This window comes from Monodelphis domestica, chromosome 7, assembly GCF_027887165.1.
Source record: "Monodelphis domestica isolate mMonDom1 chromosome 7, mMonDom1.pri, whole genome shotgun sequence".
Taxonomy (NCBI): domain Eukaryota; kingdom Metazoa; phylum Chordata; class Mammalia; order Didelphimorphia; family Didelphidae; genus Monodelphis; species Monodelphis domestica.
Window position 1 is genome coordinate 278,764,811 of NC_077233.1, and position 14,685 is coordinate 278,779,495.

General features: G+C 34.5%; 1 protein-coding gene across 1 annotated transcript in view; it reads right to left on the reverse strand.

Moving 5' to 3' along the window:
* Positions 1-2,581: 2,581 nt before the first annotated feature.
* COPS3 (COP9 signalosome subunit 3) overlaps positions 2,582-14,685 on the reverse strand; it is a 41,073-nt gene continuing 28,969 nt past the window's right edge. The window contains exons 6-12 of the mRNA XM_001362174.4: positions 14,506-14,685; positions 8,526-8,666; positions 7,322-7,495; positions 5,922-6,008; positions 4,607-4,720; positions 3,249-3,329; positions 2,582-2,893 (exon numbers count right to left, since the gene is read on the reverse strand). Of these exons, the coding sequence (XP_001362211.2) occupies positions 2,840-2,893; positions 3,249-3,329; positions 4,607-4,720; positions 5,922-6,008; positions 7,322-7,495; positions 8,526-8,666; positions 14,506-14,685 (831 nt within the window). The 3' untranslated portion in view covers positions 2,582-2,839. The remainder of the gene's footprint in view (positions 2,894-3,248; positions 3,330-4,606; positions 4,721-5,921; positions 6,009-7,321; positions 7,496-8,525; positions 8,667-14,505) is intronic.

Below are 14,685 nucleotides of genomic sequence, written 5' to 3' on the forward strand. Positions count from 1 at the left end.
TTAGCTGTAAAGAGGGTCCTTATACTTGAACTACTACTTCTTAGTATCCTTCATAGGAATGCTCAATTCAAATAGTTTTGGAGCAATATTGAATCAATGAAAAACCCAATTAGTTTAAATGATCCCACCAATGTGGACAGAAAATTGCCACTATTTTATTGCTCAAATGATGACATTCTTTGGCTTAAAAATACCTTCCCCCATTGTCTTTCCTAGAACATTTGGTAAAAATACTCCAACTAGTACCTACAACACCATAGCAGTATATATGTTGAATCTGGGCTCACATAAAATACTACAGGTGTCAAGTATGCAAGACCTTTCACAAAAGTATCCTACTGCTAAGCTTTAAACAGAGGTTACTGTGGCATGGTTGAAAGAGTACTAGACTTAAAAAGTCAGGAGTCCTGGGTTCAAGTCGCACCATTTACTAGCTCTTTGATCAAGGGTAACTCATATATAACTTCTTTGAGCTGACTTCTCCAAATGTACAACAGTAGAGTCAAAGTTCACACACATTTTTTGTTATGAGGAAAGTGCTCTGCCAATCTTTGAGTTCTATATAAATGTTAAAGATTATTAATGAAATAATATACCTAACACCCATGCTATTTTAGCCACCATTTTGGGAAGATATGTTGGTTAAAAAACTGCATATGCTAATAGCTCAAACAATATACTTCTTAGACAGGCATCAATGTCCAATCGTCATTTCCTCCACTGGATTTTTATAAACCCCAATAGATAATACATTATTAACTAATTCAGAAAATGGCAGGATGAAACAGGGAAAAGGCAACAAGGGTGAAATGGCATTTCTTTTTTATTGGATCCACTGTAGAAAAGAATGAATAATCTCCACAATAAGGAGAGTTATTCTACCAAAATTCTGACCTGTCTGCCATCATGAGTTATTTCTGCATCATGTCTCAGATAGCTTTTATTGTAGATCCTGGTAATTCAGAAACAGTTAATTTTGGATTAAAAAAAGACATCAAAGGTCATTGCTTCCTTTACTACAATACTGAAGAACAAAAATATATTTCAATAGCTTATTTTTCCCTCATCACTAGAAGAAGCCAAAGACCATACTAAGCCAAGGCATACAGGCAGGATGGAAACAATGCAAACTGTTAAAAGTGACATTTCTTTCACATCTGAGCAGGTAATTGTCTTTACTTTTGTTTCCAAAAATTGAATATGGGGTTATGGAATGCCAATCCATAGTGATAGAATTTCAGAGTTGGAAGGGATTTAATCCAAATTCCTCATTTTATAGAAAAGGAAAAAGGAGCCTGGAGAATGAACGTGTTATCCAAAGCCACACAACTGGTTAGGGACAGAGCCTGGAATAAAATCCAGATCTTCTAAAAACCAGAGCAGTGCTCTGTTATATTGCAAAGTTTCTCTATGTTGTACAGTGTTTCATTACTAATCGCTTCACTTTACTTAAGTTTAGGGGTTTGAAGCATACAGAGAAAATACTATAGATTATGTCCCTTCTCAATAACTGTCTTTCAACAACAGGACACCATTATTTCCATCACAAATAAGTCAGTAATTTAAGTCCATTTCAGAACTATAAATTAAGACACTTCAGCTATAGGAGCACAGAAGCACAACCTGGTTAAAAACAGTGAAACAAAAGCAGAGATGAGAAATACTAAAAAAAGGGCTATGTTGCTTTACAAAATACTTCATTTCATGTAAAGGCCTACATGTAGTCCATACTGTGAGTAACGACAACGAGGCTCATAGATTTTTAAATAATGAAAACCTGATTCACTAACACCCTACACTAAAAAAGGCACACAAAAGCATGTCAACACTTTAAAAAAGTAAACGTTGTTAGAAAAACAAATATCTTGTCGTTTGGGATCAAACCAATCTTGATGTTTTTTTCATTTGAAACTTTTCATCTTAGCAAAATTCAAAGGTTACAAAATTAGATAGACCCTGTGATATTACAGGGTGAATTCAGTGAAACTGAGAGCCAAATTAATCTCAGAACTCTGTGAATGAGATTGACCAAGTAATCAAAACAAAATCATGCTAACTGCAGCTTAATTGAAAATGCTACTTAAATAAGGAGTAAGGGCAGAAAACAAACTAGGTGCATGCCAAATGAGGAGACTAAACTGGGCAGAGGGGGAAAAAAAAGCTATGTTCAAGACTACAAAAGGGCATTTGCATGCACCATTATTTTGGAAAGTGCTTAAGAATGTTTGATAGCATCCCTTTAATTCTCAATTCTACACCAGAACACCAGCAGATCATGTAAATATTTTGGTTCCTCAGAAACTAAAAACTAATTTTGCCAAATCTAGTAGGCTATGTCCAACTTTACAAAGTCCATAAAGTCTTAAATAGCTTTTGCCTTTCAAGTAAAACCCACTCCCCCTCTTTTTTCTTTTCTTTCTTTCTTTCTTTTTTTTTTTGTAAAACCAAACTATTATTGACTTTAAGGAGCCAAAAAAAGCTTTCAAATATTATCTAGTACTTTTATGTCCCTGTTTCTCACAGAAGAAAATGTTTCCAGAAGGGGAAAAAAGTGCTATAGAACACAGCAACATTCAAGCCATTTAAAACAAAAGGTAGATTATTTAATGCATTAACGATGTTAATCTGAAGATAAATAAATCCACAAGAGACTTTAAAAGTTTGAGATCTTTTCCTTTCTTTGCAGAAAATTTTGAAAGCATATAGGACTGAAGATGTCAAAACAAAATTTAATTTCTTAATGTCCAGATAAAACAGTCTCAGTCCTCCCTGCCATTCTCATATTTGCCAATGGCCAAAGTGGTGGTTCTTTCAGTTTAAAGCACAGAAAATGTCACTTTCAAGAATAACTGGATGGCTTGCTTCCTGAATCATCTTCTTGTGAGCCCATACTCTGCAGGAGGGGAAAAGGAAGATTATTTTTTACTCTTTCCATTTATTTATTTCTCATCTATTCAAAATTATAATAATCTTTCTTAGACACTAATCTTATTTCTTGTACAAAGAATTCATTTCAAAGAATAAGTCCTCCATTTTTCTTAAATAAAATCATCTAATGGTCATGATATCAAAAACTGAGAGCTCTACTACCAAGCTACAAGAGTGTTTCTCTCTCCTAATCTCATAATTGAACATTTTGATACTTAACTATTACAACAATCTGAAATCTGTTTCAGAAACAGTCATTTATATCCCTTTCTCCTCCAACCTTCCTTTCTCCACTTTAAATAAAGAGAAAAAGTAATCACCTTTTGCACAAACTGAGGATTCACTGTGATTTCTTGATCCATGGCTTTGAGCCGCTCATCAAGCTCTATACATTTCAGCATCTAAGATATATGAATTTAGGCTTAATATTATGAAAGAGAAATTAGCGTACTTAAATTACATTTTGTTCAGAGACATAAAGACATTAAAATACATTAACCAAAACTGTATGGCAATTAGGATTCCAAGTCCAAAAACAAATCCTTTTCCTCATACTAAAATAAACATAGTATGTGTACTTCCATTCTCCCACCATCGTCATCACCTACACACCGAATATGCACACAAACGTGTACAATGATTTCAAATTCACTATGACACTTTACTAGGCTTATGCTTAATTACCATTTAGGTTAGCTTCCTTAGCACTTCTAGGATTAAAGTATTTATGCTTTTATTGCAATTCAAAGACTTGAATCACTAATGTAGGTTACTTAATGAATGAAGAAGCAATTTATACAAGAAGCTGCTTCTGTTCCTCACTCTCTCACAAACTATAGATAGCCCTCAATTGATGACAATCAATACATATGAAAGGACATAGGGAAGTTGCTATGAAGTTAACTACCGTTTTCCAATTCAAAATACACAGGGTACTAGTAGCTAATCTAATCTACTTCATCCTTTGCAGATTCAGTATTCTAACAAGTTGTCCACCTGCTACTTGGATCTCCCACTCTTGGGAAAAGCTTTTTTTAAAAAGATGATTATATTTGACCAATTACATGTAATAACAATTTTCCATATAAGTTTTAAGATCCAAATTGTTTCCCTCCTTCCCCTTCCTGGAGACTTTAAGCAATTTGATCTGGGTTACACATGTACTATCATGCAAAACACATTCCCATATTGTTCATTCTTTTTAAGAGAATGTTTGTGTAAAACCGAAACTCTTGGGGAGCATATTGATGATAATATCACCAATCAACCTTAGCCCTTAATAATGTCATCTCCATAGGAGGGGCTCCTGTTGGAGGTGGGGAGGGGAATGATAAGGACAAGAGTTTATGTGTACCTAAAATTCTGAGTTGGAATGTAAAATGCATTTTTGCCACTGAAACACTGTAAATGATGTTTAGTTATACTTGAAAACAGTGCTAGACACAATATAAAATTAGTAAGCTAGCCTGGAAACCTAACCCTTACATATATGAGAAAATGTATGCTGAACTACATATTTATAAACAAAATTTTCAGGACACAAGCCATTAGTAATCTGGGGAATGCCTGTTTTTGGCTCTAAGGATGAGTTCTTAAGGCATAGAAATAGTGAGGTTTTCGTATACTAACTCTAAAAAATCTTAATAACTAAACCAGAATATTTCATTTTAATATTTACCTCCTGATCAATGTTATGAAGCATAGCTGGGTTGTTATATTTTTCAGGATTATCATGGAAACTGACCATACCATCCTTTTGATTAATACTTGCAAAAATTTCACCATCTTCTATCTAAAGATAAGAGGAATAAAGATAAGAGAACAGACTTTTAATAAGCACAAAACACCAGCCAACAAGGGAAAAATCAGTGGCTTTTCAATTACAAATATAGACAGAATTATATGGGAATATGCTAATATTTCAATGTATACACAGAAACACACCACAATACAACATTAGTGGAATAAAATATATAGAAATAGGTATACATACACACAAAGCTAGAAAGGCTTCACCTCTGGGTTTAGTGATGGATCTCATGTGTTGTGCAGAGACTAGTCTAGCTTAATTTGGAAAACTTGTATAATTAGATTTTTCTCCCCAGGACTCTAAAGACCAGTTTCCCATGTTCCTTATCACATTACGTGCTAACATAGGGAAGATATAAGTTTTGTGTAGACCCCCCCGCCCCCCCCCCCCATCAGTTGTGGAAGCTGGCTTTGGGCTAGGTAGAAGAACTTACTCACATGTTCTTATTTTTGTTAGATAATTAGGTTTTTATACTTCTATTTCCTTTTTATTCCTCCTACTTCAAGTGATTATTAATAAACTTTATAAAATTAAAACTTGGAGTTATTGAGATTGATTTAAATCTTACAATTTTTGGTAAAGTAAATGGTAAAGTGAGGAGGGACTGCAATCTGTATCAGTGTAGGAGTATCCACATTCTCCCTCCTCTCCTGGGTTCCTTCAAATCACACCTCAAGTCCAACCTTTCACAAGCCTTTCTTGATCCACTTAAAAAAAGAACCAAATCCTTCCTTTCTGTCTTAGAAATCGATACTAAATATCAGTTGCAAGGCTGATGTAGTTAGGTGACTTGCCCAGGGTCACACAGCTAGGAACTCAGAACCTCCCATCTCCAGACCTGGTGCTCATTCCACTGAGCCATATAGCTGCCCCTTCACACACTCTTAATACTATTGTTTGTACAGAGTTGTCTGCTTAATTTAAAATCTCCTTAGACTGTGAGCTCTTTATGAATTGGGACTATCTTTTGCCCTTCTTTGATTGATTCTCCAGTGATTACCACCATGACTGGCCCATTAGTACATCATAAATGTCAGCTGACTGACTGACACTGATGGAATCTTTTGAAATACTAAAGTTCACACATAAAACATGAATTTTTGCCTATTACTTAAGCAGCATCAATATTTTTAAAGTAGTCAAATTTCATCTATATAATCATCTCAAGAAAGGCTCTGCTTACCATGTGAAGGACATATTTTTCAGCCTCCTGTGGTCCTGACAACTGTACACGACTTGCCATGTCTTGTAATGACAATGTTAAAAATGTCTGAAATCGAAAGCAGAGTTCAGACATAATTAGGAACAAGAATTATGAGAATGTATTCATCAGATAAATAATGTCATTTATCTCAGTCCAAGAATTATTCTACTTTCTACTAATATACTAAAGTATTTTGAAATAAAATTTGTGCATAGTGGGAATTACAATGGAAAAATTCATACTGTTCAGTGAACAAAGTCATTATGGGAAAATGGAAATTTCAAAGAAAAAAAATACATCATTCATTTTTGGTGGCACCCAAGAAACCAACACCCCCATTTTCTCTCTCTTCAAATTATAACAAACTATCTGAACAACTTCAATAAAATGGATGTTGGAAACAGTCTTTACCACTTTTGTATTTCTAGTCTAGTCTAGTCAATGATCTTCCTCCTTCCTTCCTTTCTTCTTCCTTCTTTCCTCATTACCTTCTATCTTAGAATTAATACTGTGTATTGGTTCTAAGGCTGAAGAACAGTAAGGGCTAAGCAATGGGGATTAAGTGACTTGTCCAGGGTCACACGTGTCAAGCTCAATTTGAACCTAGGACCTCTGATCTTCAGGCCTGGTTCTCTATCCACTGAGCCACCCAGCTACCCCATCAATGATTTTTCTAAGTTACTCACTGAAAAATCTATTCATTTATTCGATGCCATTGCAACAAATTTGAGTTGGTAAAATCAAGAATTATGTATGACAAAATGGGGTTCTTTTTGGTCCAAAACTGTGATTTTATCAATCTAAAGAATGCTGTGGTGAGGGAATTCTTTCTACCAATATAGACCCACAAGAGTCTTATAATTTCTCATTTTAGAGAGATGCCTGGGACCCGGGAAGTTAAGTGATTTGCCCAGGATCATAAAGTCAGTATGTATCAAAAGTCAGTACCTAAAACCTAGGCTGTCCAGACTCAAGGCCAACTCTCAATTTCTCGTACGTTACAATGCTTCTCATGAAAAACTTACCACAGTGCTGATGACCTTATCTAATGGAAAAGCTTATTTCAATGATCATCATTAGAGTGGTTCTCTCATACTGAACCTATTTTATGCAAGCAAAATATGGAAACTGGTCCTACTTCATTAGAACAACATTTCTTGATACACCTCATCAATGCATTGTCGTTTGATTTATTCCTCAGTTTCTCCAGTCACTTTGCACCTGCTTCTCTCTCTTTTCTCCTAGCTATTCAAATCCAATCCTAGCTAGATGGAAATGCAGCAACTTTCCTAACAAACCCCTATCACACTATTTTTAGTGTACAGAGATTTTATGAGAGGCTCAGAAGAATCATGAGAACGTATGAGAATTAATCTTACCTTTGTTAGCCTTTGAATGTTCTTCTTATAAAGAGAGGACAAACACTGCTTAACCAGCCCCATATTGTTATCTCTAGTGAAAGTTTCACTATGTTTGTTTACCAGATTTCGGAGTTCTGATGGATTATTGGTTGAATAAACTTGTGCTAATTCATGGTAAGCATTGCTAAGGGGCTATAGTTTAAAAAAGGAGAAAACAAATCAATACATAAAGTTAGAAATATAGAGAGCAAAAAAGGGATGATGTTTTGTAAGTACAAGTAATATGTAAGAAAAACCATTAAAAGTACAAACAAAAATGAAAACAAAAGACAAGTTATTACTAGCAATAAAGCAAATGGCTTAGATATTACAGATAGATTAGGCAATACAATTCTTTTCTAAAACAAAAGTTAGTTTTGACAGAATCTTCTCTCTATCTCCTGGTAAAATATATTCTGGCTTTTCTCATACTGTTAGTACTCAACCTTTTCTTAATTGTTGATTATTGAATGGAAGAAAAATAAATGATTTTAAATGTTTAATACATCAACTTGCCTCACTAGAATTAAAAGGATAAATGGTTTTGCTGTGGATGTTACTGATATCATAAACAAATTGTTTTTTTAGGCAGAAACAAAAAGTAAAGGCACTGTCATTAGGAAACTGTAGAATAATGAGATTAGCCCTTGGGTCACTTGAAGGACTCAAGTGGTCCCCAAAATATTTCCAGAAAATGGCTGTCATGCTCATTCTTGTTGCTCTTTCATTATATGCTCAGAATGCTGTTTCAACCATTTCTTTTTAAGACCAAGAAACCTCATGTAGGAGTGAACTTGATCTGGATGTTTAATAATATGCCTGGTTATCTTCAATAAGCTCATTTGAAAGGCCATCATTAGGAATCCTAAGCACTAGAAATCCTGTGCTCTGCATATGACAGGTTCATAGAGGGAGCAAGTTGTAATAGACTTTCCCCCAGTGAAGAATGCCCTCAACATGCCACTTAATAACTAGAACAAAATAATTATAAATTCCATAAGTAGGGACTAAACCTAAATATGATTTTTCATAGAGCATAGATTTTTAAAATATAGAACATAAGATACAAATAATATTTAATGAAATAATTTTACTTTATACTGACTTTGCAATGACACTAAATTTATTTTTTATCTTTACAATTATCTCAAGCAGAATAGTTGTTTTTCTTTAGAATACTCACCTTAATGAATCTACCAACAATCTGAGAAGTGTATTTTGGCAGCTGTTGAACTTTGCCCAGTAATATCAAAGAAACTAGAATATACTTCTTATATGATTCCAACATAATGTGACTGACTGCCATGGCAGGAGTAGTTATGGCCTGAATAAGGAAAATATGTTAGATATAGTAATAACTAATTATAAAAGCTAATTTAAGGCTTGTAAATCTCTTTACCTCATTTGACTCTCACAACATTCCTGTGAGTTAGGTACTATTTTCAACATCCCCATCTTACAAATAAGGAAACTAAGGCTGAGGAGGTTAAGTGATCTGCCTAGGGTCATAAGGACATCATATAGGACAGGATTTGAACTCAAGTCTTCTTCACTCCAACTTTAGTGTTTTATTCACCACTTCCTAGTAGCTCTAGAAATGCTCCAGCAAGAAATGTCAAATCAGTGGGCAGAGCTTCCTTCTTAGAAAGGATCCAACACTCCCATGAAAAGCACATGTTTTGTTTATCTGGTTCTCTTAGGGAATACTTTTACATATCAGTTTTTAGGTAAATGAAATTTTCCCTACAAGTTACAAAGTTTGAACTATTTATGATGGTAAATAGTTAGGGTGAAAAGGGCTATGTATTTCCCTACTTTCATAGAGAGATATAATACTTTAAACAGAGACTACTGAACATAATCACATTTTCCTGATGATTCAAGCACATTGTTATATACTAGAAAAAACATGAGACTTAAAAGCCAAGCTCCACTAAAAGATCTTGGGTAAATGATTTAACATGCCCAAGTTTCCATTTCCTTATCCCTAAAATGCAGACACCATTATATCATTCCACTTCATAGGATTATTTTAAGGAAAGCCCTTTGGAGATCTTAAAATGTTATACGCATGAATTGCTACTACTGTAATAAAATGTTTTTAAGATTACTCTCTAAGTGGGTAGGGCTATTTATTCTAGACACAAATTTCTGTGTTTTTAGAATTTATCTGTAAAATCTTAAAATTTGACCATGAGCTTTTTAAAAAGTCACTCAGAAGGACAAAGAATGTTATCCATCTCCAGAGAAAGAATTGTTGGAGTTGGAATCCAGATCAAAGCATGTGATTTTTCACTTTAGCTTATTTGGAATTTTGCTTTAGGGTTTTTATTTTATATGATTATTCTCTTACAAAAATTATCAGTATGGAAATATGTTTCACATGATACTATATGTATAACCAAAACCGAATTGCTTGCCAATTCTGGGAGGGGAGAAGGAAGGGAGACAACCTGGATCATATAACTTGGAAAACTTATGTGGAAATGTTATTACATGAAAGTGGTAAAATAAAATATCTTTGCAATAAAAATAAATACAGTATATATTACTCTAAAAAAAGTCACTCAGAAATACCAAAAGGTATGATTTACTATGACTGAAAAACCTCCTTCAGTAACAAAAGCTAACAGCATTTCTGTATACTACAGATATAACCCAGTAGGAAGAGTTAGAAGAAATTCCGTTTAAATCAACTCCAGACAGTATAAAATACTTAGGAGTCTACCTGCCAGGATATACACAGGAACTATATGAACACAGTTGCTAGATACTTCACATAAAAATAGACAGATCTAAACAACTGGAGAAAGATTAGTTTCTCATCAGTAGGCTGAGCCAACATAGTAAAAATGACAATACTCTAAATTAATTTACTTATTAGGGCCATATCAATCAAACTGCCAAGGGGTTATTTTTATAGAACTAGTTAGCATAACAACAAAATTCATCTGGAGGAACAAAATATCAAGAATATCAAGGGAATTAATGAAAGAAAAAAAAAGCCAGGGAAACCAACCTAGCAGTAGCAGATCTCAAATATACTACAAAGTGTTAATCATCAAAACAATCTGGTACTACATAGGAAATAATGGTTGATGAATGAAATGAACTGGGTATAGAATACACAGAAGTCAATTACCACAGTGATCTGGTGTTTGATAAAGCCAAAGATCCAAGCAATGGGGCAAGAACTATTTGGCAAAACTGCTAAGAAAATCAGAAAACCGTCTGGCAGAAACTAGGCATAGAATAAGATCTCATACTATATACCAAGATAAGCTCAAGAGAGGGCTATGGTTTGGACATAAAAAGTAATATAGCATGAAAAAATTAGAGGAGCATAAAAAAAAATTGCCTGTCAGATCTACAAATAAGGGAAGTATTCATGACCAAACAAGCATTAGAGAGAATTAGAGAAAAAATGGATCATTTATTATATTAAATTAAAAAAAAAGTTTACCACAAACAAAACTGATATTGTCAAAATTGGAAGAAAAAAAAGAAACAAAAAACTTACAGTAAGTTTCTATAATAAAAGGCATCATTTTTTTCATTTCTCAAATATGTAGGAAATAGATAATTTTATAAAAATAAAAGCCATTCTCCAATTGATATTTGGTCAAAGAATATAAACAGGAATTTTTTAGAAGAAATCAAAGCTATCAGTAGTCATATAAATATGTAATTATCCTAAAATCCGAGGTTTAAGATCTTTTAAAGCAATTTTGGGAAGAGAAAATCACTAATGCCCCAAATCAAGAAATTAGATCTTTTGGAGAAGGTGCCATAAGGATGCCTACAGAAACCACACTCTACATCAATAGATCCAGAATGAACTTTGGGATTCAATGAACTGAACTGAAGGGGGCCGAAGCTATCATTTATTCTGAATGTAAACTCTTATGCTAAAGGGGAATGCCCCCCATTGGCTTTTTGTCAATATGTCTACCAATTTTTTTTATTTTCTTTCTCCTTTTTCTTTTCTTTTCCCCTTATTCTCCAAATTGTTGTAACTCCTATGTAAAGTACAATATTTTATACACCTCTACTAAGAAAATCTTTAGAGGAATAAGGTACATATATGGAATGACTTGTTGGGGAGATCTGACATGTTAATCGCCCAGAAACCTCAGGTAAGATTTTAACATGCTGGTCTCCCAAAGAATCAAAGTTCTCCTTTCCCCCCTCTTTTCTGGGTAACACAGTTGGCATGCGTCTATGAGAGTCTGTGAGAGTTTGTGTCACCAATGCCACCAAGTATGGGTCATGGGAAGGTCACCTAGGCACTTGATCCGGAAATGATTCTGGGGACTTCCGGGTTAACATGGCTGCAGTGGAAAAGCAGGACTTTTCCTCTCCTCATCACCTACCAATATAGACTATCTCAAAAAAATGAAGTTCAGATGAACAACGGGACTCCACAGTAGGGCACAGTATTGAAGGTACATGGGATTTGGGCATTTCCATGCTATTAAGGAGGTGAAATAGCTCCCACCAAAACATGAGCTGATCAACCCTCCCATACCTCACCTACAAAGCCAGAGTCAGAGCCAACGAGCAAAAGAGGGGCACCTCTAGGTCCTTGGCAGTTGACTAAGACCACCAGAGACCTACCCCTGAGAGCAGCTAGACTTGAGATTCCAGCAGGCTAAAGAGTGCGGACTTTGGGCACGGGGATAGCACAGAGAAGAGCAACACATAGAAAAAGCAGCAGAGACTCAAGAGGTGGCCTCAGGCAAAAATTGTGCTCCTTAGCTCCATACACAGAGAGCTTGCCTTCTTCACTCAGAATTCTGACTGGAAAGTGAAGGAAAAACCAGCATAGTGATGGCAAACGATGCCCAGAAAGTACAACTTCCAATCACTAAGAAGAACAAGGTGGCTTTGACCCTGGATAATTTTTATGGAGAAAAAAAAATCCAGACTACAGAGGAAACAGGAGAGGATGACAAATAAGTAAATGCACCCAAACCTTCAAAAAAAATGGAAATTGACCACAAGCTCTTGAAGAATTTAAATCTGAGATTTTGAGAAAGGTGGAAGAGCTTTGTCAAGAAAAGTGGGAAATAGTTAAAAAAGAAAACAACAGTCTAAAAAGACAGGAACTCCCAAAAGGGAGGAATAAAAGAAGGGGTTCCAGGAAGTGTCTGCCCTCCATTTTTTCTCAGGTGACCAGCCAAGAAGATGGCTAAGGAAGTCATGTTGAGACCACCCATGTGGCTAGCTAGAATAGGTTTTTTCTCTCTCTCTGTCTTTACCTATCCAAGTAACTAATAAACTTTAAGAAAAATAAGGACCAGAGTCCTAATTTTATTTCTTACAATAAAAAAATGCTCTAAATCACTATTAACTAGCAAAACACAAATTGAAACAACTCTGAGGTACCAACTTACCCATCAGATTGGCTAATATAACAGAAAAGGAAAATGACAAATGCTGATGTGTAAAAATAGGTACACTAGCTAATGTACAACTATTAGAGTTGTGAATTGGTCCAAGCATTCTGAAAAAAATTTGGAATTGTACCTCAAAGGGTCCTAAAAATCTACCTAACATCTGACCTAGCAAACTCATTTTTAGGTCTGTATCCCAAAGAGATCAAAGAAAAAGGAAGAGGACTCAAATGTACAAAAATATTTTTAGTAGCTCATTTTGTTGGAGCAAATAATTGGAAACTGACAAGGTGCCCAAATAAATTGTAGCCTACCATTGTGATGGAATAATACTATTGTGTTGAAAGAAATTATGAAGAGAATGGCTTCATAAAAACTTGAGAAGACATATGAACTGATGCAAAGTAAAGTGAGAAGAACTAGAAGAACACTGTACACAATAACAAAAAATTATAATAATAATCACTTGTGAAAAACTTGCTACTCTAATCAATACAATGACCCACAATAATCCCAAGGGAGTATGATGAAAAATGCTGTCCACCTCCAGAGATAAAACTAATGAACTATGCACACTGAAGTATATTTTTTCACTTTATTTTTCTTGTCTTTTTTTATGGCAGGGTGGGAGATGGGTAGACACATGGCTAATGTGAAAATGTTCTAAATGACCTCATATATGTAATGGGTAGCACATGGATAGAGGAAGGAGAGAATTTGGAACTAAAAAAAATATTTAAGAAAAAGAAATTATCATTGTAAAAAGAAAGTAATAATAACCAACATTTATATAGGGCTTACTATTTTTTAGACACTGTGCAAAGCACTTTACAATTGTTATTTCAATTTATCCTCATAACAATCCTGGGAGTTAAGTACTATTATTACCTCCATTTTACAGATGAGTAAACTGAAATGTATAGCAATTAAGTGACACAACTACTAAATGCATGGGGTTAAATTTGAACTTGGATCTTCCAGATGTCAAGCCTGGTATTCTAACCATTGTACCTACTGTCTTCTCTGTACTACATAAGTCTTCAATTTTAGTCTGGATCTGTGAGTTCATCAGAGAAGTTCTAAGGGAAGAAACCTCTGCCAACACATATCTATAACTGTTTTGCAATTCATCATCTCAGACCTGGATCATTAAAAAGTTAAATCACTAATCCCAGATCACATCAATATATGTCAGAGGAGACTTGAACCTAGGTCCTCTTGACTGAGGTCAGCATTCTCTATGTGCTAGACTACTTGTTATTAGTCTTTCATTACAAGGATCATCTACTTGAATTATTAGAGCTAGTTAATTAGAATTACAAGATTTTAGAATTGGAAAAGGCAGAGTTAAAAATATTTTAATCCAACCTCCTTATTTTATGGATGAGGAAACCAGAAGCAAAATGATTTTGCCCAACAGATATTTATGGCTGAGCCTCAATGTCTTGACCTCTGATTCAGTGGTTGTCTTGTAGCTATGTCATATGAGGTGCAAGAAGGCCACCTTTTCCATTTTAAAAAGTACTACATAAACATAAGTATCATTTTTTATATTATTATAGCACCCTGGCTTCCTTAATTAGGACTATCACCTTTTTTTTGGGTCAAAGATTATTTGACAATATTTCACAAATATTTAAATTACTATTAAAACAATATTTAATGATAAATTTTTTAAAAGAAAACTACCCACAAAACTCGAACCTCTTAGATCAATTTAATACATAAACTGTGTTGCCTTGATCATAAAAGTTAAGAAATACTTACCTGTTCATAAAAGTAGAGTGCTCTTTCAAAGTTCTTTAGCCCCGTGTAGATCATTCCACCATAGTAGTAGTAACATAAAAAGTGCTTTGCATCATAAGCCCCGTTTTCCTTACAAATGTCCATCATATCCACATCCAGATAGGGAAGGGCAGGCTTAAAGCATTTTGCCAATAAACAAAG